The following is a 22,501-nucleotide window of genomic DNA, read 5'->3' as shown; positions in this document are numbered from 1 at the left end:
GAATCGCTCTGACGTCCGGCGACAGGACAACTCGCAGAATCACATGTAAAAGGGACGGAGGAAAGACATCTTGCGCACGACATCGGGGGATCGACAGGTCGAGAGCTTTCAGCTGTCAGGAGATGAGTACTGCCTGAAGTTTCCTGGACGTCGTGTCATCCTCTCCCAACAGCCAGAAGGGAAGACTAGACGACAATATACCTCGACGTCGAGCGATCTGTCTCCCCATCGAACAACGCAATGCCTCGTCACAATAACAATACCCGGAGTTCGCCGCTCTGATGTCGTACCCATCAGCACAGCCTCCGCGAACCTGACTGTACGCTCAACTCATCCTGTCGTGACCCATCAACCACCCTCCCCGATAAACGCCGTGCAACATCTCATCGTCAGGCCCGCATGGCACAGCCTGCTGAACGTCAGTACCGAGTGGAAACTCTAAGAGCGCCCGAGTCCGCGGGTGAGCAGAAGCAAATAGCATATGACAGGAATGCAAATGGGGAGTTGAGGTTTTCGTATACTTCTCGTGCAGTACGCACAAGCTTTGCCTATTGTTTCTCCTTCGACTGCTGTCCCATCCGCTTCAACGACCCAGCACTAGCCCTCGTCAACACATGCGCCATCTTAAATGCAGCGTCCACCAGATGCAAGTTATGCGGCAGCGGGTCCTCCTGCTCCGACCCAACACCAAGCGCTCCAGATGTATCCTGAACGTCCCATTGCGCGGCGTCCGCGTCCGTGGTACCACTCCCCTTAGCCTTCCGCTTCGCCCGCCTTTCCAAAGGACGCAGCGAAAGCGTTGTGCTGTTGCCATAGATCGCGCCGCCTTCGACTTCGCGATAGTCCAGGGCCAGAGACTTCGAGCGCAGCATGTGTTCCATAACAGACCTGACGCCCTCATCTACTTCTTCCAAATTGCCTTCCGGCCTGCCAGGCACGAATTGAATCGCCTGAATCTGCTCGAACCGCTCGAAGATATAGTTGACCGGCATATCCGGCGGCACTTCCTCCTTCTCATCCTGCGTTCCTTTGCCCTGCTTCTTGCCCTCAACGAGCCAGTACGGTAGTCGTACAGTCAACTCTGCCGGCGCAGTCAAGACCCCTTCTTTACTCCGCACGCTTCTCTGCACCCTCCACACAAAATTCTGAATCGCCTTGTCCGCCATCGCTTGGTAGACCACAGCTTTCAGGAAAGTCTTGCGAGTGAAGACGATGTCCGTGCTAAATAGTGGGAGAGGCACGCGCAGCTGCTGCTCGGAGGTGGTGGCGATCATGCTGGTGAGATGAAGGTCTTGATCGCCGGTGCTGCCGCTGCGGGAGGGTCTGAAGTGGAAGCTCATGGCGAGGGAAGGAAGGGATGCAGAGGAGTGAGGATTGGAGACGGCGGGAGTGAAGTAGGCCATGATGAAAGGGGCTTGCTTTTTGTTCTCGGGTTGGCGATTGTTGTCAGATTGCAGGCTTGTGGAGGATGACTTCTTCGGGTCGACATCGTCGAGTGGAGAAAAGTACGACAGCGCCGTCTCGATGCCTGGGACAGTGCTTTGGACGATGAGTTGTCGAGAATGTGGAGCTGTAGACCTTGAAGGAGTGGTCTCTAGTGACTCTTTGGGATTCGAGGCCGATGATTCCTTTTCCTGCAGCAGGCGGCGGAAGTGCACTTTCCAATCTGGTTGTGACACTTCTGATGATCGACGCCAGTATGAGTTCGCTGTGACCTCATAATCAGATATTCCACGCTTGATCTGATCCAATTCCTGAGCGACTTTTATCACGGCCTTCTCCAGTCTGGAGTGCAGCGCCTTTGGGATGTCTTCGTTCGATGCGTTCTTCTCTCCATCGACGGAACCCGGTTTGACTTGCCGAACGAGATCGAGATTGTGATAGCGTCGCTGAAGGCCAGATGAAGCGGGACCAGAAGGAAGGGCCACAATAGCATTCTTAGCATGACTGTGGGAGATGACAGCCTCTTCGACAGCCATGGACACACTTTCAGTCGTCGCACTTTTGTTTGGCAACAGTGAGAGGAGCAACCGTCGAGCGTTGATCGTGTCGTCTCGCATCCTGCTGTGAATTGACACCTTGCCATCATCTCCGAACATGATGGCTGATCTGGTAAGGCGTGCAACGTATCTGACGTCCTCGTGTCGGAAGTGAGAGGACGTCTCGCAGCCTTGACCAGCTCCTGACGGTGAGGGTACATGTGGCTTCAGATTCCACTCGAGGTGCGAAGCGTTGACCAGCTCAAGATTGACTCGACGTACAATTTCCTCGGCATCTCTGCGACGGCCTGTGACCCTCATGATGCTGGCAGGTCGATGTGGCTCGATAGAGGTCTGCGAGACGAGGCTGTGCGAGTCGATGAACCTCTCGTAGTAAGGACGGTCACTGTCTGATACAGGGTCGAAGAGCAGAGACATCTGCCAAGGTTGGAGATGCAATTCAATCTCTCCGATCTCTTTCTCTTCTGTTTCGATCGTCATCCACCAGCTCAGACGCAAGATTTTCTCGGCAAACTGTTGCTTGTTGCTCGGAGCTTTCTTCAGCACTCCAGAGGGACGCTGGGATATGGGCGTCTTTCCAGCGCGCCAATGAGAGCTTCCGAGCTCCTGCAATTTGCTTTTGACGTATGATGCTTTCTGTTTGCCTCTAGTGGTTGTAGATGGAGTGAGGGAACGGACCAGATATGTTGACAGTTGGCCGGCGGTATATCTGTCCGTCAATTTCTTCCTCAGAGCCTCGAATGTTGCGTTGTCCACGATCGTCGTGGCCGCTGCAACCTCCACTCGTAAAGCTTCGATCGAAGCGTAGACATCCTCCTGCTTGGGAATAGCATTCTTCGCCTTGACCTCGCTTTCGATGTCCTGCGCGCTGAGCTTCTCTTCGTCGCCGGCTGGCTGATTGAACACCAGGTGTTTGGATGCCGGGTTCTTTGGCAATTCCTCCTCATTTGCATCTTGCATTACAATCACTCCCGAGTCTGCCTGTGTTGTCCCAAGGAACTTGGTAGGCAATGACTCCACCACAACCTTTTGTCTCCTCTTGCCTTTTCCAACATATCTTTCCCCGGATGCATCAACTCTTATGTGGCTGCGTTGAGACCGTCCTGCCTCACTGTGGTCGACCCTCCGGACCAGGCCAGTCGTAGCCTCTTCGCCAAGCGGCCTTCGAGAGGAGAATGGCCGACATTGTTGATGATAATGGATCGAGGTTGTTCGCGGAGATGTCCTTGTTTGCAGTATGACCTCACGGAGCTGGCAGCGTAAGCATGTTGATGGCCGGAGCAGGGCACCGGACGACATGAATATTTGGCCAGAGTGATGAGAAGAAGGCGAATGCGTAGTGAATTCTGGAGGCGTACAACGCGAAGGACGCTAGAACTAGCGGAAACAGCTCCGTCCGTATCCACCTCACACTCCCTCCATGCGACCAACATCTCTGCTGAACATTCAACAGCATCGACGATGACGGGAGCGAGATGGACGAATGAATGAACGCGCTTCTTACCGCGTGAACGCGCGTTATGCCGCCTTTGCTGGCCATCGAGGTATCTGTATACGCGATCTGCTGTCCCCAGAGGATAGGTCGTTCTGGATCCGCTACGAAACCGGAAGACTACGGTTTGGAGCAGTGCTGGCCTTCTCGTCGCTTCAGTTGAATCTCCTGGCTATCTCCAATGGACCACAAATTCTCGTCTACGATGTCGAAGCGCGAAGAACGAGGGCGACCCTACGGGGGAATGGGCGTATCGTAACTTCGATTTCCTTCGCGCATGATCAGCCGAATACACTTGCAACAGGTGGTGTCGATGGAAGCACCTGCGTATGGTCGCTCGTGGAGCCGTCTATTCCTTTGCATCACTTGAGGGGTCTTGTCGGAGCTTGCAGTAACGTCGCGGTCAGCCCGCACAGTATCAATCACATTGCGGTCTGCCACAAGGGCAGAGTGTCGATCTGGAATGTCCCAAATTTTCGACCCGTAGGCGCCATGACGGCTCGAACTTCAAGTCTACAGCTCCTCGCCTGGTCTGCCAGCGAGCCTGGTGTACTTGCTGGTGTTTCGTCGAGTGGCAGATTCACCTTGTGGAATGTCAAACACATGCTGGCCACTGGAAACTCTCCAAAATCATCGGAACTTGAGGAGGACTTGGCTGAAGACGATCATGCCATGTTCGGAGAGCCGAGAGAATCTTACAACACTCCCTTCTCGCTTCACGAGCTTGGATATCCCGTGAGCCAGGTACAATTGCTCGGAAGGGGTGGTATAGTGGTTCTACCAAAAGAGGGCAAGACCATATACTTCTACACTTTCTCGCAAGATTCCGACAGCTTGACAGAGTTGTGGCGATTGAGCCTGGATTCGGCGATCGACTGCTTCACACTGCGTCCCACCGGCAATGGTGCGATGCAAGTTGTAGCATGCCTGTCAGAAGAGATTCAGACTTACAAAGTCCCGCCGCCGGTTCTCGATGGGATGAGGTGGTCGCAAAATCAGAGTGTCCGCAATTCTTTGACCTCTCAGGCACGGTTCAACGAGCAGCCAGCCGGTCACCCTGCCACCATCAAGCCAGAACGGGTCAGACGCCAGATATCCAACAGGGAAAGCATCCCTTCCACGCCTAAAAAGGCACGCGCTGGCATAATGTCACCGGAATCACGTTCACCAGCATCCAAGACTGGGCGGCGCCACAGCCACAACAAGAAGGACAGTGCAACTGCCAACAGGGCAATGACCTCCAGCCTGGAGTTGCTGAAGAAGAATGTTTCACAGAAGGAGGAGCAGTCGCCAATGCCCTTCTTGTCCCCATCGATACCCGCTCGCAGGGACAATCTGAATACCTTGCCGCCTTTGGACGACGTCCTTCATCTACCACCGCTAGCTCGTGCGTCGTTTGATAGTCTGGCCTCCTCGGCTACCCACGATCACGACAGTGATTCAGATGACGAGACATTCGCCGGCAACATGCGTAGCAGTGGCTCTCTCCTACCTGGAGGCGTCAACGTTCCGCTACCAAGGACATGCGGAGCTTTGTTTGGAATGAATGGCCAGCTCATCACATTCTTTCCGTCAAGAAAGATTGCTTCAACAGCTATAGACGAAGCCGAGGTCATCGAACCTGAAAGCCACGGCGGTCACTTCTCCGAGGCAACCCAACTCTTCCCCAGCTTTGGAAACATTGCTGCCATCCCTCACATCCGCGATGATTCAGACTCAGATGGTTTCGAGCCGTGGGAGTCTGGCATCCGAGGCGCACCAAAATTCGCCTTTGAGCCTGCATCCTACGAGACTAGACCTTCGTGGAAAGCAAGATTTTCCCCCACCAAGCCAGATATGAGTCCATTGTCGGGGCATAACGCTGTCTACATCGCCGTGCGGGATGTAGAGATACTATTGCCAAGCCGCAAGTCTCTGGCAGAGCAGTATCGTCTAGTTGGTGAAGCTGAAGATCATAACTCCGAACTCTGTCTTGAAAACGCAAAGTCGGCAGCAGCAGCAGATCTCTGCGAACTTGCCGACAGCTGGAATTTGCTAGCTCTGTTGTTGGAGCAGAAGCCGGCACTCGGGGTTGAGCTTGGCGATATATGGGCCAACGAGTCGCGACAGATTATCGGACAGCGCCCTGCTCTTTCCACCAGACCATCCTTGGCCTTGAAAGGGAATCGAGGGCTTGAACAGATCGCTCAAAGCCGATTGCAGTGGCGTGATCATCCGTTCGGCCACGGATGGGCCACCGAAAAGATTCTAGACTGGGCCGAGAGTCGAGCTGATTTGCAAACGTTGGCGTGCACGTCCGCACTGGTTACAAGATCCCTCGAGTCTTCATCGGGGTCGCAACGTGGTCTATCTGTGCCTCGTTTCGACGTCCTCGGCGGTGAGCTGGAGGGACTTGCTCTCGATGACATCTATGCAGTGCCTCCCACAAGCAACAGCAGCCCCGGTGGGCTCTATAGGGTGGATGAGTCGCCACTTCGACTACTAGGCTCGCACAGCTCTTCGCGAGAGCCTTCGCAGCCCACCACACCTTACCTCGACTCCTCGGCCAGCACGCCTCCACTCTCATTCTCAGCGCTGCAAAGCCAAAGTCTTCGCCTATCTGCCTCTGGCTCCGCAAGTCCTGAGCACCAGCGTGGTAGCTTCAGTGCAGCAGCAAAGTACTACGCACAGAGCATAACAGACAAGATCGCTGCTTATGGTTCCTCTCCGCCCCCAAGGAAGTCAGGAACGAGTCCTGCCAATGAGCTTTCTTCAAGCCTACCAGTACCTGCCGGAAGTTGGAGCAAGTCCGTATCTTTCGCTTCGACCACTGACGCTTCGAACAGCGAGCGGCGGCATATGTCTCTTGGTCAAGCAGATGAAGAATATGACAGTGACAAGACCATCGATGACGCCGATCGACCGCATACTCCACGACTTCCAAACAATCAAGTGTCGTTTCAAGTCAACCAGGAAGCAGTATTCTTTGACGAACTCAGCGCCTCGACGGAGCACTCGTTTCCGCTCAACAGCATGGCGCAGAGGTCTCGACTCTGGTTGCAAAGCTATGCAGAACAGCTTCGATCGTGGGACCTTCTCATGGAAGCCGCTGAGTTGGACAATATCTCACATGCGGGCAACCAGAACCCAACTCGACCAAACTCACCGAAGCGTTCCGTGATCCCACATCGCGCTGCCAGTCAACGACATACAAATTGCAGTGCTTGCTTCTGCGTGATACACGGCGCTGAACAGCTCTGCCCGTCCTGCCTGCACGCCACGCATCCAAAGTGTCTCGAGGATCTGATCGAATCTATCGGCTCAGAGCAATTCAAGTGTCCCACAGGATGTGGCTGCAACTGCGCAGAGGTCACGGATTTGCAGTTCCAAGTGCTCGAAAGAGACACCGAGACCGTACCACAGCCAGCATCGGGAGTCTTCAAGAAGAAGTCGAGTTCCACCGATCCTCGACGCTTGCGTTCGAGGCTGCAGGGGGACACGTGGTAGAGCAATTTCTACTCCTCGTGTAACTGCACATCCTTTAGCGTGCTTCAGATTCTAGCCAACGAGCAAAAGTATCAATCGCCGATGCATCGACGACGTTCTCTAGCGTCCATGACATTTTGACCAACAATCAACAGAGCCACTCTTCGTTGTGGGGACAGCTTTGTGCTGTGCAACGACGACATCGAAGACGCTTTCTAGCGTGCATGATATTACAGCCAACGAGCGAAAGATCCACTCTTCGTTGTGGAGAGTAGTACAATCACTCGAGGACGCTTTCTAGCGGACACGATATCCTAGCCAACGAGCAAAGTACCCACTCATGGTTGCGGGGCTACCTTCACGGCGCCGCTCAAACCGCACCACGCAACTCAGACTCCAGTGGCTCGCCCGGTATGGTGTGAGCTCGAAGGAGGACTATGTTGTCGTTGCCTTCATCTTTTCGCATATACACATCCTACTCGAACTATATTCCGGTCCCTCGCGCAGTCTGCAAAGTCCAAGCCCACGGAGTCAGGCACATGCGTCGCAGTTTGAGAGCGGGATTACGGAGGTACTATTGCGTTGTGTTACTCCCCTCGAGCACGCTTTCTAGCGTACATAATATTCCAGCCAACGAGCAAAAGGCCCGCATCTCGTTGTGGAGATACTGTATGCTGTGCGACTGCGGACCACAACGACATAATCTAGCATGCATGACTTTCTGGCCAAGGAACATGAAGAGCCAAAATGCGTTGCGGAATACGCTCAACCGCCGCTCTGCCGTGATCCTCGACACCGTTGTTGTCGTTGTGAAGGCACATCGCGGCCACGTTACCTGTCTAATATATGGCATCGCGCCGACGACAGCACAAACGCAGATTCAGGTCATATGTGCCTCAACTACATCCACCCATCCCAGCTTCTCCTCCCCAGATCCCATCGTTGAAACGCACGTGTAAGTCCATTCCCAAATTCTAGAACAACGCCTCTCCCGTCCAAAGCCACTCGCCAATTCCCAAAAAACCACCACAAATCAAACACACATATGCAGTCTTCGTACCGCCTCTTGCATCTCCGACAATCGTCCCAAATCCTCAATCCTTCCCTCCAAGATTCAATGTTCTAGACCATATCCTTAGTAACGACACGCAAGCCCACGCGTGAACACCGAGCCGTGTGGCATTGAAAAAGACTCGAGGCTAAACATGGGGCAACGAACCAATAGCGGGGCTTTCACATGCGATTATTCTGCTGGGGTTCGGTTCGAGTCGTGCGCATCAGGGGTTGCATTGAGCCGCCCTTGTGCCTGAAATCGAATCGACATGTGATAATCATTCGAGACTGCCCTGAGGAGTGGAAAAGACAGGCAGCGAAAGGAAAGCGGCTTCGAGTGTAGGAGTGCTCTACGTGTAAAGTTCATGTCTCATCGTCAAGCAAAGTAGCGATCGAATTGTCGCACGACCCAGCAGTAGAAGGCAGCGACAGCTCAAAGCAGATCATCTCATGTATGTACAAAAATCTCCCAAATGATCAAGCAACGCGAAAGTCCAAGAAATGCACGGCTTCAAATCGCAGAAGCGTGCTCTATTCCGCCCGCTGTCACCGGAGGAGCAGCGGCGCGTGTGTATCGGGTATCGCGCGAAACAGAAAATCCAAAAGCTTCGTGAGCTTAGAAGGGGTATCATAAGATATGAAGTGCGCCTAAAAGCGCAGAACTCGGAGCCAAAAGCGAGAGCAACGTCCAGAAGAGTACCATCGTGTTCTCCAGAACGACTACATTCGCAACTCCGTTTGTGACGAGAACCACTCGCAGGCTTACAATGACATAGTGAGCCACTCCCACTCTTGCGGTCCGGTCATCATATTCGTAGGAATGCCAGAAGGCGGTCCGTTCAATCCAGTGGGCGTCTGCTGCTGCTGGCCAAACTGGCCGCCACCGGCTGGAACCATTTGAGCGTGCATTTGAGGCACGTTGACTTTGACGTTCGAAGTGCTCGGAGCGAGGACTGGAGGTCTGGGAATGTGGTTGGAGTCATGCTGTCCCTTGCTGGTTTGAGTGAGCTCATCAATGTCCATCATGTCGGACTCAAAGTTGTTGGTTGCGCGGCTTTGTTTGCGAGCGCGGCGAGGTGCGACCATGCGTGTCGGCGCGCTGGCTGCAGGTTGAGTGGCAGGCTTCGGCGGTCCAGGAGCGATGGGTACAACAGTCTTAGTGGGCTTCTCACCAGAAGTTCCGGAGCTGGTGGGCGTGTGGCCTGCGGATTGGAGAGACTTGGGCGAGTCCACTTCTTGGTTCTTCGGCGTGCTGGCCGCCGTGTGAACGACTGAGTTCTTGCGACTGATTCCTTTCTTTGATCGCGAAGACGTCCCAACCGGCGCGGCGTTCCCGCTGCCACGATTGCGCTTCTTGATAACATCGGTCTTCAAGCTCAGTGGTCGAACCACTCCGTGCAGCTTCAAGAAAAGTCCACAAGCGTTGCATAGAGGGTGGCCCTCAGGGTTGCGGCGCCACAACGGAGTCGTTTGCGTGAAGCAGTTAGTACAAGTCGTCGGAGCACCATCTCCACCCGGCGGTGGGCTACCAGGTCGAGAGGGATGGGCCGAACTGTACGAGGATTCTGGCGGCGAAGAAGGTGAGGCCTGAGTCCTGATCGAGAACATGCCAGTCGCCATGCCCGCGGTGTTTGGTGTAGAGGTCGTGCGCGGAATCTTCCTCGTCCGAGGGTCGCCGCCTCGGTTTCGAATGTCGCTGACAGATGCAGCCGAGCCGTGCCCTCTGTTCAGTGCGCTCTGACTCCAGCTCTGCGCCTGTCCTCCCATCATGTCAGACTGCCCAGACGACATTCCTTTCCTGCTGTGCCCAGGATTGTACTGGTTAGATAACGAATTGTCCCATTGATAGTTGTTGTTCAAGTCGAGCATCGGATCGTCCATAGGCGAGTACCCGTTCGGCATCATCATTGTCGGGTCATTGAACGACATGGCATCGTCATCTTCATTGTCGGAATCTCCTCCAAATGTGAACATGTTCTCGTGACGCGGATTGCCCATATTGCCAGTAGTCTGAAAGTCGCTATTCATGACATGTGTAGGATCCAAGTGGTTGGGCATCTGGAAGGTCGGCTGGTTGAAATGGTTCGGAGCACTGGCCGAGATGGCGCTGAACATGGAGTCGCTGCTCGGATTGAACACGAATTGCTGCTGCGATGCACTTTGTGGAACATGATGATGCTGTTGCTGCATTTGATGAAAGTTCGGCATCGATCCTGGATGCATATTTGAGTTGCCAAAGAACATTTGCTCACTCTCGGGCATTGGTTGAGGAGTGGAAACCGTCGATGGGTATGCAGATCCTGACGGCGACTGGAAGCTGGATGCACCAGGAGGCGGCATAGAAGTCTGGTTGGAAGCCTGGTTGTTATACATCGATTGGAAATTGTTGTTCATCATTGGAGAGCCGACCGGTGAGAATGAGAACGATCCCTGTGGACCGGCGGAATGGATGGCAGGATCGTTGTCCAGGTTAAACGTCTCGAGGTTGAAAGGGAGAGGAGGATGCTGAGGTAGAGGTTGGAATGCCACCGAGCTGTCGAGTGAGTAGTTGTTAAGTGCAGCTTCGGATGCTGGGTCTCGGGACGTCATGGTGTTGTTAGCGACCGGTGGCACCTGAGGAGATGCCTCAGCACGTCTCTTCGGCGGCTGCAAATTGTTAGACAGATGCTCGTTTTCTGCAGATGATTTCGTTCTCACCCTTCGCTCGTCAATGCTCGTCTTTCGAACTCGTCGCTGTACGTAGGAGAACTCATGATTGCCGCGAGTCTGCTCGAGCGGCGGCACAGATGGAGCGGAAGCTCGCGCAAGTGATAGATCATTGCCTTGTAGTCGCTGCTGCTGCTTGATCGGTATTGCCGACATCGACGTTGCAGTAGACGTGTACTCATCGGCGCCAGAGGACGGCGCCGGTGAGCCTCCAGCGGGTGTACCAATCGAGGACGGCACGAGGAACTCGTCCAGATCCATCTGGTCATCCTGAGCCTGCGGTTTGCTGGTCTGCTCGGAAGACTTGCGCAGCATTGCGATACCACTGGGAACATTCTGTCTGGCCTGCGTTGGGACGAGTCTAGACTTGGTGTCAGCACAGCTTCGACATTCATGCGAAGTGTATTCATTCTCACCCTTGCTTGCGCTCCATTTCCTGACGGCGCAGGTTCATAGACATCATCCTCCACGACAGATTCTCCAGCCGCTCCGAGTTGGGGAGCTGGCCCTTGGTTTTGGCATATAGCCTCCAAATTTGTGTTCCCAACGGATCTTTCTTCTGCATCTCCTCCGGGCTGTCGGTGTCTACCCGAGAGGCATCGTCCTTCCACTGCTCAAAGAATGTCTCGCGCAACAAGCCCTTACGGGCGTCGCGCTCGGTCGGCGACAGATCCAGTCTGGTGGGGAGGGTGTCGAGTGTGGACTGCGAGGTGAGGGAGGCGATCGCACTCGAGGAGCCGGAAGCGGTATCGTAGGTGGTATCGGGAAATCGCACGTGTCGCGGTGAGGAGATGGCGGCGGAGCGAACAGTGGCAGCGTCGGTGTCGGAGGCGTCGTCTAAGGCGGAGAGGTTGTCGGTGGAAGAAAGTCGTGAGGCCCCGCGCTGATTCCCGACGTTCCCATGTCGCATACTTGGCCGGGCGTGAGACATACGAGCACACGGCAGTGAACTCTTTTCTCACCGGCGGCGGGGTTGGCGGGACGTAGGTAAGCAGACGTCAAAGGGCGACGGGACGTTCTTGGTCCTCGACGATGGAAAATGGCAGGCCGCACGTGCGAGGTACATGTACAGTAGTAGAAATGGAGAGGTGTATGATCTCACACGGACGGATGTACTCTGGGGAATAATAGAATAATGATTGAGGATCCGGGCTCGAGGCGTCCCGCCGCGAAGTCAATCAACCCAGCACATGAACCGTCGGCTGTTGCGCTCGAGAAGCGCGGCACCAGTTGCGCTGGTGAGAGGGTCCTAAAGTCAACTAACCTGCAGCTAAAGACGGTCACCCTTGGCATCGGTCGTTCTAAACTGTATTACAACCAACGCACTGGATCGCTTGTGTCTTCTCCAATGTCCTCGAGAGATGGATCTCAAGGCAGAGCGTGGGCATGAGAAGCAACTTCGTTCATCCACCGTCAATGCGTTGCAGCTATGGAGACAAAGAGGGTACAGTAATATGCCGCCGCCTCTCCACCCAAAGTCTGCAACAAGGCACTCCATCGCACCGATTCGCACGCGAAAGGAAGCTCTCCCGTCGGGTGGGTGGGGATGAGGATGGCTGCAGCACCAATCGACTGACACCTCACTGGCCACACCACCATGGGGTCGTGCTGGCGGCCTGGCATGGGTCTGGGGTGTTGCTTGACCTCCGTCGTCATTTCTCGCATGCTCGCATGGGAGGGAGCTTCTGGCGTCGCGCATGGAATTCTATTGGGTACGCTGGTACATGCAACATCTTTTAAGTGCTGACAGCATTGTCCATGGCCGGTCTCTGCATGTCGAGAATAACCGTCCTGGTTCAAGACATATCATCGTCATGCGTTTCCTTCTCGATTTCAACCGCGTCGTTCTCATCTGAGTACGAGCCGGCTGAAGATAATATTCCGGAGGAGCTTTTGGCGGGATCTGGCGGGACTGGTCCACTCCGGGACCATGCCAGCGCCACATATATGCCCTGCTTGAGAGCGTGCAACTGGTTGTGCTCCATAAATTGTCTGGACTTTGGAGGATTGGTGCCCACTGTGGGACCCACGACCCTGGTCGACACCATATTTGAGGCCGACGCGGCGAGACTTGCATTCCTGCCGAAGCACCATGATCCGAATGAGGCTTGCTCTCCATACAACCACATGTCAAAGGTTCATGTAATTCTGTGGAGTGAAGAAAGGAGGGCTGTCCGGGTCGCGGCCGTGTGTGCTCACTCACATGCACAATAGCGGACCTCAGACCGGCTGAATGCTACGAACCAGCTGTCAGAGTGATGCATTGCCGTGGTTTTGACACATGAGATGATTCAAGTGCCTTCGGTCTATCTGGTCGTAGGGTATTTGCTTAACCACGCGAGCGGCATTTTGAGGCTCGTTGAGATGTCGAGACGGTGGCAGTGATGTCGCACGGTCAGCTGAACAGACATGGATGCAAACGTATAGTAGGTAAGAAGTCGCAAGTTCCGTTTCATACAGAGATGGTCTGCCCTAGGGTATCAAATTCAATGCCATACTGGCTTGCAATCGGCACTTCTTCGCAAACTGTTAGCAGACTGCCACTACGAAGAGATCGTCACACTGGCGACAAACGCCGTCAAATGGCGAAGCTCAGATGTCAAGCCAGGCCACTCCATCTCTGTTCAAAGTGCCAATTTCACCAACCTTCCTTGCTGGAGAATCCGGACTGCGTGGAGCCGTCTTCCGAAGATGCTCCGACAGCAACCGACCAAATCGCGGTTTCGGAATTGCTGGTAGCGAAAGGTTCCGGAGTTCAGGACGAGCAGCGCTGCAGAATGACGAGGATGGTCAGTCGAGCATCGCGATGCAGATTGTATTGCTCGCGTGAAGTCACAATGCTGTCCCTGTGCAAATATAAAATCAAGGATGCGTTGATCAAGATGCCAACATAGAAGCTTCTCTCGATCTGGCGACTGACAGCGGACCATGTTCGTCCCCGGACTTTTTCCATGGTGGGTGGCATGCCACTCGATCACGGGCACTGTGGCATGGATTATGCGCGAATATCTGGTTCCGAGACTTCGCGTCGAAGGCCGCGACGTTTGCAATCTGCCAGGCCGACAGTGCTCGCATGGACGGGTGTTCTCGTGGGAAAGTGGCGTGTTAGTCGATAACGTCCTGCTTTCATGTGACAATTGAACACACGAGTGATTACCTTTTTTTCGCGGTATCTTATCTGGGGTGGCTTGCTGTCAAAGATAGCAGCGGGGCGGACGAAAGCCTAAATGGTGGGGTGGGGTGGCAGATCAAAGGGTCCTTCGTCTCGGCTGCGTGGGATGCGTCGGGTGCGATGCGCCGATGTCCAACTTCCACCCTGCGCATGACTCGAGTGCTGTACAGATGTCCGAGTACTCGGCCAAAGTGCGACCATGCAGATGGCTTCGATTTAGCTTCAACCGCGACTGCCGCGATATTGCCATCGAGACCGTGGACTGCTCGATCAGTCGACGTACACGTGCCGTCGCGGCCTTGCTGCAGGGAGCTCCTGGTTGAGACGCCAAGGAAGCGCTGAGCTGTGAGTTGTAGAGGGCGAACTGGTTGGTAGCGTGCATCGGATGGATCGACTCGGTAGGTCCCGTTCGGCATACCTGAGGAGGTAGAGGCTTGGTTGGAAGTAGTATGAGGTCGGTCAGGTCGAATGACTGCTAGGGCCACGAGGCATCCGGGCCGATGAGTTCGAGACGGGTATGAAAGTCGCAGAAAAGTTGCCGTACTTGGAGGTCGTGAAATGGAACAAAAACTCCTTTCAACAAGCGGCAGCATCTGGGTACTTATATATGTCCATTCCTGTGCTTGGAACTCCTATCTCATACCAAGCCTCGATGGTATCATGTCGATAAGAGGCACGCAATAGCACCCAATCCTGCGCCTAGCGAATGAATGCAATCCGTGTCCACGACCTGGATGGAACAGGTGTTACAAGAAACTAGGGGCCCAAATTGCCTTCCTATCGTGGCCAGAGGTTTCAGGCTTATCTGAGCAGCACAGCCGCAGTGGCAGATAGGCTCGAGTCGTCCTATCAGTGGGAAATCTACTGCTTGGATACCAGATATAAAGAAGATGCGCGCGCACGTGGTGTAAGCGTAGTCCAGATCTTGTTCCTGCCTGTCGTACCTCCGACTGACTCCTGACAAGCAATTGAGAAGCACAACAGCAACCGCTATCCTTCTTTTGCGAGGCGACCTGTCTGCAAAGTCTTCCACTGTCCATGGCCATGTATTGTGCTGGTACATGGGAAGGCCTGTAGGCACTCCGTCATCTCCGGGCTCGAGCCTGAATCATGGTGTCACGGGCCACGGTAGTCTAGTACTCACACTCAATATGCCGACGCTGCTTCTTCGGTATCGCGGTGGACGGGACGAGACGTGTGCCTTCGAGGCTTTGCGAGATTCTTCCTCTGGGTATCAGGCCGGCTCTCTCGCGATCGTGGAGCTTGAAGTCATCTCATAGGCCAGGTAGCTGGATGTGGACAGGATAGGAGAATTTTCAGTTGCATCTGCGCCTACATTCACATTGCCTTTCGTTGCGGGAATGGGACCATCCTCACCTGTGACAACACTCGACATCGAGACACATCGTCTTGAAGGATGTGGACAAGCTCCTTGTTCGAGTCTTGCCGCCTGTTCTCGGCCGCTGACATGGCCCTGCTGCTGATGACTTTTAGATCGTCAACAACCTTGCTGCACATCCGGCCGACCATGGGGACCACCACGCCAGCGACCACTTCAGCATCGCAGATCGCCGCGGAGAGAGCCATACTGTCATCTACTATAGCATTGGATATCCATTATTGTGTGCGAGCTGGGATGAGAGGTATGTGTGTTTGGGAAGAAGTTGGGTCCGTTGCTGTGCAAGCGGGATTTGTTTTGATGTTTCACATCCAAGCCGCCTATCCTCGTCACAGGCTGTTTGTTGGAATTCAGAGCTCACCAGACCAACATCTCCGTCGCGTCTGCAGTGTTCTCGCCCCGATTGCGCATCGCACCTCAACGCACCTGCTCCGCCGAGCAGCTTCCACCTCGATCGCCTCTCCTTCCGACCTCTCGGCGCAATGGCTTCCAACACGTCACAGACTCCCGGCGCGCAGAAGCTCGACTTCACCCTGCCTGTCCCTCCACCACTAATGCACACCCGCTCCACCAACGACGCTCGCAGTATGCCTGGCACGCCGATACACGACCAAGATGCATTCATCTCGCCGCCGCAAACCCCTCAAGGCAGTCCGAGCAAGAACAAAATGCCTCCGGGCGCCTTTGACCTGCCCAATGTCTTCGCAAACGCTATGAAGCTCCTGCCCACACAAGGACAATCAAACCACGGTGCGCTCCAGTCGAGACAGCAGGGAGCGGGCACACCCAACAAATACGACTACGAGATCGACCCATTCGCCGCAGCGGACGCTAAAGCAGGCGCGCCAGGCAGTCCCACCCGCAAGAATGGCAAGGAGAACACACCGCCGAGCAGTCGTCCGCAAATACAACAAACACAGAGCTTCATCAATCAGGCCGCTGCGAGCCGACAGGCACCATACAGCTCGCGAGAAGACCTCTCACCTGGCCGCCAACCCAAGACCATCTCGAATGGACTGACGCAAGAGGAGATTGAAAAGCTACAAAAGCCGAGTGTTAAGAGACTGGCAAATGTTACACAACTTTACTTCCTCGACTACTACTACGATCTGTTGTCGTACGTCCACAACCGTCAAAATCGCTTGCAAGCATTCAAGGCGCACAACCCTCCACCAACACCGTCAATGCCCGCAGGAGATGTGGATAAGCACGATCAATTGTGGACGCAATACCTGGGCCATGAGCGTGCGAACCTCCGACAGCGACGGACCAGACTTCGACAGGGCGATTTCCAGATCCTGACTCAAATCGGCCAGGGTGGGTACGGACAGGTGTATTTGGCATCGAAGAAGGATACCCGTGAGATTTGCGCCCTCAAGGTCATGAGCAAGAAGCTGCTTTTCAAGCTGGATGAAGTCCGTCACGTCCTCACCGAGCGCGACATTCTCACCAATGCTAAGAGCGAGTGGTTGACACGCTTGTTGTATGCATTCCAAGACGACAACAGCATCTACCTGGCAATGGAGTATGTTCCCGGCGGCGACTTCCGCACGCTGCTGAACAACACTGGTGTACTACACAACCGTCATGCTCGATTTTACATTTCCGAAATGTTTCTTTGTGTTGATGCCCTGCACACCCTCGGATATATTCATCGCGATCTGAAGCCGGAGAACTTCCTCATCGACGGGACGGGTCACGTCAAGCTCACAGATTTTGGGCTGGCTGCGGGCTTCCTCGCTCCTGCCAAGATCGAGAGCATGCGGATCAAGCTCGAGGAAGTCGGCAATCTCCCATCCTCAGCAATTCCTTTTGGTCGACCCATGGAGGACCGGTCTCTTTCCGAGCGTCGTGAAGGCTACCGTTCGCTGAGAGAGCGCGACGTCAATTACGCCAAATCCATTGTTGGGTCACCAGATTACATGGCTCCCGAAGTGCTCAAGGGTGACGAGTACGATTTCACTGTCGACTACTGGTCTCTCGGCTGCATGCTCTTCGAGGCTCTTGCCGGCTACCCTCCATTCGCTGGAGCATCGGTAGATGAGACCTGGCAGAATTTGAAGCGATGGCAGCAAGTATTGCGCAAGCCGGAATACGAAGACCCGAGCTACTTCCTCTCTCGTCGCACGTGGGATCTCATCACCCGCCTCATCAACGTCAAGGGCAACAGACTGCGCGGCATCAATCAGGTCAAAGATCATGACTACTTCAAGGAGGTGTCCTGGGATAAGATACGACAGGAGCGCGCACCGTTTGTGCCGGAACTCGACTCAGAGACGGATGCTGGTTACTTTGACGACTTTGGCAACGAGAAGGATATGGCCAAATACAAAGAGGTTTTGGAGAAGCAGGAGGCTCTCGAGCGAATGGCAGATCGGGGTGGCGAGATTGGACGCTCTCAGTTCGTGGGCTTCACATTCAGGTATGCTTGAGTGTCCTTTGGGCCATCGATGTTCAATACTAATCCTTTCGCAGACATCGCAAGCCTGCCACGGAGGACGGTGGTCGACCCGCTAGCCCGCGTAAACCACTCGCGGAGGTCAACGAGAACTTCGGCACCATGTTCTAGAAGGCATTGTCTGCCAAGTCAGACGAAGAGGGCCGAAAGATCGAGGACGTGAGACTGCCCATTTTCGATTCGTTTTGCACGGGCTGCAAGTATTAGGGAAAGCATTTGCATAACGGGGTGAGAGAGGCGAGGGTAATGAGACCTGGGAACAGTACGGAGTCTTTCTGGAATTGCTCGAGCGCGCAACGAAGACACAGCGGCGTCGGAGAGGACAAGCAGGAATTATTCGATGGCGTCTATGGAAATGGAGTTATGGTGTCATGAATTACAGGCGGACGACCGGACAGGATAAGAGGATGATTTGACTTAGCTGGAGTAGATGAGACAGTTTCGCCGCGATTTCATTAGAGTGGACGAATGAACAACAACTTTGTCGAAGAATTGTCAAGAGTCATGTTCAGGGGATCAACGGAGATGTTCAAGCTCCGCGGACAGTCGCCTTCACTTCAAGCCCAAGCGTTCGCCATCGATCTTGGCGGCGCTTAGAGCTCCTTCCTACTTCAGACAGGTGGAACCGAAGGAGCTGCTCCTGCAGGAGCCTTGCAGCAAGCTGCTGTATTTATATGTCTGTTCAGCCTGTTCTCTTTTTTGACTTTGACTTCATGTATCGCTACGCGCCTGGCATGTCAAGCAAGAACGTTACCTAAGGTATGCACTGTTTGCAGCAAAGCATGCTTCTTCATATCTGGCGGCACAGCACAATCCAACAGGTTTACCTTTGGCTCCTTCGTATCGCTATGCTCCTGCGGAAGAACGGTTCCTATAATTCGTCGCAGCATGAACGTTTGCGGCACAGCCAAAAGAATGGACAGAATGCTATGTTTAGGACGTAGATATGTAGCACCAACAATTCCGGCTGAATGCATTCTATTCCTGCTTTCAGCAAGCATTGTATCTTTATACAGTCATCAATCTCGCAGGCGAGAATGCAAGGCTCGTATGCCCACCGACTGTTCCATCCTCTCCCTCTCTGGATCCTCTGGATTTCACACACTCAGCTCGTCCTTGGGAACATTCTTGTACTGGTTTTCGTACTGCTCGGTGAGACAGGCTCTGGTCGGAGCGCTTCAGCGTAAGCCATACGACATTCGATCGCTGAGGACCTCGCTGACCATGCCTCACCATAGCATCCACGTCGTCGTCCTGACACTCGAGCTCCTGACCTTCGTCGCATCGCCCGTCGAACTCGTCCCCTGGAGCCATCACCTTCTGGAACCATGGGTATATCTCTTGCCCCAAATCCTCAAGGCTGTGTTCTAGAGCATCATGGCGCCGATTAGTATTCTGAAGATGATCAAACAGTATGGCTTGAACCGGAGCTGGGTCGAAAAGATGCTGCTGAGTGTCTTCGTTGGAACGCCGTGAGTGTCTTGAAAGCAGAGGTCGGAGGTTGGAGGTTGAGTGTCTTGCTGACAATTTCAATAGGATTTCTTTCTGGTTGGGCGTAGGGTATGCGGTGTTTGTGCTGTGGAAGAGCAGGAAGAGGCAGTCTGTTCGTGTATGAATCTGAAGGTATGGAAAAGTGGGGCAGAGATCTTTACGGACGATGTCCAGCCTCGGAGAGACCAGGACAATGAAAGCGTGTACTAACGAAGACAGCGGATTTCGGCTTCACATCTCACGTCTTAGGAAAGGCCTGTTTCTGCTCTTGATGCAAGAACTCAACGCCGCCGGATGCTCCGGTCCCACACATCTCCGCAAAAGACTTCGTCTCACGGCCGCTCTTTTCAACCCTCTTTTCGAAGTTGTGGAGCGGGCATGAGCCCCCAGGTCCATCCGCACATCCAGGAAGCGGCACGATCGCATCGTTTACATCGATCCGCACATACGTCTGGTACTCCTCTTCTTCGTTCTCATCGCAATACACATGATTCGGGTACAACGGATTCGCAAAGCAAGTCTTCAGAGCAGTGCAAGTCATTCTTTCGAGCGCTATGCGGCCATGCATAGGCGTCACATCTGACATTCGCCAAGTGCGGTCGTGCAGAACATGGGTCGTCGGCAGAGGCGGATCTTGGGGTAACAGATCAAGAGCTGCTAGCAGGGTCATGATATCGCCGTCATGATTGAAGCTGAAGAATAGAGGTCCGGCTTCCGGTCCTTGCCTTAATAACTTCGTGGTAGCATTTAGCCATGGCAAGCCCAATGGGGCGGCGTACGGATTCCCAGATCCTGCGCGGTAGTAGTGCCATATGTCCCTGGCGTACTCGAAACTCAGCCATTCCTCGTGAGTGAAGACGTCGCACCATTGGGAGGACCCTTTGGCCATGAGCTCGAAGCCGCACATCTCCTGCATAGTATAGACTTCTTCGTTGCTGAATGCGATCTCGGGGTTGCCATTCAAAAGACGTTGGCTAATGGCCGGAAGGTATGTCTCGCCGAACGCTTTTAGTTGTTTGGCTCCGTAGCCACGGCCGTAGTCATCGGTGTCATCGAAATAGTTCTGGCATGCACGACCGGGTGTTAACGTGTTGCTCCCTTGCTCAAGTGTCTCCGGGATGATGTGGAGGGTTGTATAGTCGGCCCAGTCCATACCAAAGAAACCAGAAGCGAAGTGTTTGGCAGTATCGATGACCCTCTGTGAGTCACTCGCCCAAAATGATGTCTGTCGCCGGGCAATTGCTGACTCCAGCAAGTGGAAATACTTTGTCCTGAGCTTGACGCCAGCGGAGAAGGCACTCAGAGTTCCAGCGTAAGGGCCAGTCGTTGTCAGCTGCTCGAATTGCTGATCAGGCAATGGCGCGAGGAAGTTCCAGGTGTTGACAAAAGCCAGGTCCCCGGTGAACGTAATGTTGGCATGCTGCAGTCGTTGGTATAGCTCGAGCATGCGTATTCCAGGTGCCAGTGTGGGGAATCGCTCTGCATGACGCGACATGAGATGAACTTGATCGACGACACAGCCAGGTGGAACATCATGGGAGCCATTGATACCTTGCGGAGTTCGCGCATACCAAGGTGAGATGCCACCGAGATGGTGCTTGATATTCCATTGTCTGGCTTGCGAGAATCAGCACTTGTTTATGGCTGGAGGAAGGATCGCCGCATTGACACATACACTGCTTTTCGATCCGAAGCTCGCAGTCTGAGCGCCGTTGCGTCCGGTGAGCGATAGAGCAGAATGGCAAGTATGCACGTTATGGTTGACAGCGTGAGCCAAAGCAGTCTATCGCTCTTCGAACGGCTCCTTAGTATCCATCTCATCGTTGAGTCGCCATCGCCGGTCGGGATTTTGCACGCCCATCGACAACTGCTGAGGATCGACGTTGTTGTCGAGGAAAGAATCGCTCACTTCCACGGAGTCGTCGCCGCTCACTAGCGTGCTCACTAGCGTCCTTCACGTGCACCCATGCCCCACGCGACAGCCAAGAGATCTGACGCAACATCAAACGACCTCATCTTGCAAGCTTCAGAACTTACAAACACATCGCTCCTGACTTTCGCAATCGACAGTCCCGACTTCACGGCTTCATTGTCTCCCAGAAGCTCCGCTGCTGAAAGCCAAATCGTTCGATCGTTCTGCCACAAGTCCAGCCGCAACACCAATCGCCCACGGTCCGGCCTCATCCCTCTGATCTCGAACGAACACCCACCGTCTCGCAGACATGTCGGCGCCTCTACCAAAGCGAATCATCAAAGAGACGGAGAGACTGCAAAATGAACCGGTGCCGGGCATCTCCGCCACGCCGCACGACGACAACGCACGATACTTTGATGTGATAGTGGAGGGACCAGGTGGCAGTTGCTACGAAGGTGGGATACTGGCACAATACAGCTACGGTGCGACCGGAAGCTAACGTATCTGAAGGTGGTGTGTTCCATCTGGAGCTGTTTCTGCCCGATGACTACCCAATGTGTCCACCACGGATACGATTCCTCACTCGCATCTACCACCCAAACATCGATCGCCTGGGCCGGATCTGTCTCGACGTCCTCAAGAACAACTGGTCTCCAGCACTCCAGATCCGCACGATTCTGCTCAGCATACAGGCGCTCTTGGGTGCGCCAAACCCGGAGGATCCGCTGAATGAAGCGGTCGCAAAGCAGTGGAAGGTCCGTGCAGATAATATGAGCATCGTCAAGTTGTCTCGTTAACACATGGCGCAGGAGAACCAACCCGAGGCCATCAAGACTGCGAAAGAGTGGACCGAGCTGTACGCGCAAAAGAAGTGATACACTGGTGAGATTGATGTCGTTACGAAAAGCATGATCGTTTGAGTGCTTCCTCGCTCGTATCCGAAGTACTGGCGTCTGGTGAACGTTGGGCCAGCACTGTGTGTTTTGATCGGGCTCGATTTGCAATTCCCGCCCTAGATAGCTTTCCTCGAGTCGTGGTGCTGGGAAAGAGAACATTTCAAAGCTCACATCTGCGCACACACTCTCAATTGATACAGGAGGTGGAGTGCATGTACGTTGTTCTGTTATGAGGAACGAGTCATTGGGCAGTGTCATTTCCAAGGTTAGTGCCATGTGCGACGACGAAAACCAGTTGGCTGACATGAATGCAGCGATCAGTCTCATTCACCCTCTCACCACGACGGTGTCAGAAGTCGTGTATCGTTGCCCTTCGAGCCAACAGGCACGTCTTATTCTCGTTTGAAGCTTACTTTGAGCTCTTGTGATTGGTCCATGCAAATGTTCGTGCGTC

The 22,501-nt window shown here is 54.1% G+C and overlaps 6 protein-coding genes across 6 annotated transcripts; 3 read left to right on the top strand and 3 right to left on the bottom strand.

Annotated features, from left to right (window-relative positions):
- Positions 1 to 548: 548 nt before the first annotated feature.
- Positions 549 to 3,186, bottom strand: MYCGRDRAFT_109393 (uncharacterized protein; the record flags this gene model as incomplete). Its single annotated transcript, XM_003852045.1, has 2 exons — positions 549 to 3,057; positions 3,113 to 3,186. 2 exons carry the CDS (start codon positions 3,184 to 3,186, stop codon positions 549 to 551), a joined length of 2,583 nt encoding a protein of 860 aa, XP_003852093.1.
- Positions 3,187 to 3,483: 297 nt separating this feature from the next.
- MYCGRDRAFT_93060 (uncharacterized protein) lies at positions 3,484 to 6,978 on the top strand (the record flags this gene model as incomplete). The annotated part of the gene is made up of 1 exon (XM_003852672.1): positions 3,484 to 6,978. The coding sequence occupies one exon, from the start codon at positions 3,484 to 3,486 to the stop codon at positions 6,976 to 6,978; it is 3,495 nt and encodes a 1,164-aa protein (XP_003852720.1).
- Positions 6,979 to 8,772: 1,794 nt separating this feature from the next.
- GLN3p (uncharacterized protein) lies at positions 8,773 to 11,626 on the bottom strand (the record flags this gene model as incomplete). Its single annotated transcript, XM_003852044.1, has 2 exons — positions 8,773 to 11,077; positions 11,133 to 11,626. 2 exons carry the CDS (start codon positions 11,624 to 11,626, stop codon positions 8,773 to 8,775), a joined length of 2,799 nt encoding a protein of 932 aa, XP_003852092.1.
- A 3,413-nt stretch (positions 11,627 to 15,039) lies between these two features.
- On the top strand, positions 15,040 to 17,856 carry MYCGRDRAFT_93058 (uncharacterized protein; the record flags this gene model as incomplete). Its single annotated transcript, XM_003852673.1, has 4 exons — positions 15,040 to 15,083; positions 15,493 to 15,531; positions 15,730 to 17,709; positions 17,763 to 17,856. The coding sequence occupies 4 exons, from the start codon at positions 15,040 to 15,042 to the stop codon at positions 17,854 to 17,856; spliced, it is 2,157 nt and encodes a 718-aa protein (XP_003852721.1).
- Positions 17,857 to 19,474: 1,618 nt separating this feature from the next.
- On the bottom strand, positions 19,475 to 21,101 carry MYCGRDRAFT_109391 (uncharacterized protein; the record flags this gene model as incomplete). Its single annotated transcript, XM_003852043.1, has 2 exons — positions 19,475 to 20,849; positions 20,912 to 21,101. The coding sequence occupies 2 exons, from the start codon at positions 21,055 to 21,057 to the stop codon at positions 19,475 to 19,477; spliced, it is 1,521 nt and encodes a 506-aa protein (XP_003852091.1).
- Positions 21,102 to 21,301: 200 nt separating this feature from the next.
- On the top strand, positions 21,302 to 22,185 carry MYCGRDRAFT_58719 (E2 ubiquitin-conjugating protein UBC13; the record flags this gene model as incomplete). Its single annotated transcript, XM_003852674.1, has 3 exons — positions 21,302 to 21,606; positions 21,662 to 21,906; positions 21,961 to 22,185. 3 exons carry the CDS (start codon positions 21,459 to 21,461, stop codon positions 22,024 to 22,026), a joined length of 459 nt encoding a protein of 152 aa, XP_003852722.1.
- Between the last annotated feature and the right edge of the window lie 316 nt (positions 22,186 to 22,501).

The sequence above is a fragment of the Zymoseptoria tritici genome, chromosome 5 (assembly GCF_000219625.1).
Source record: "Zymoseptoria tritici IPO323 chromosome 5, whole genome shotgun sequence".
Classification (NCBI taxonomy): domain Eukaryota; kingdom Fungi; phylum Ascomycota; class Dothideomycetes; order Mycosphaerellales; family Mycosphaerellaceae; genus Zymoseptoria; species Zymoseptoria tritici.
This window is presented reverse-complemented; position numbering and strand designations above follow the sequence as displayed.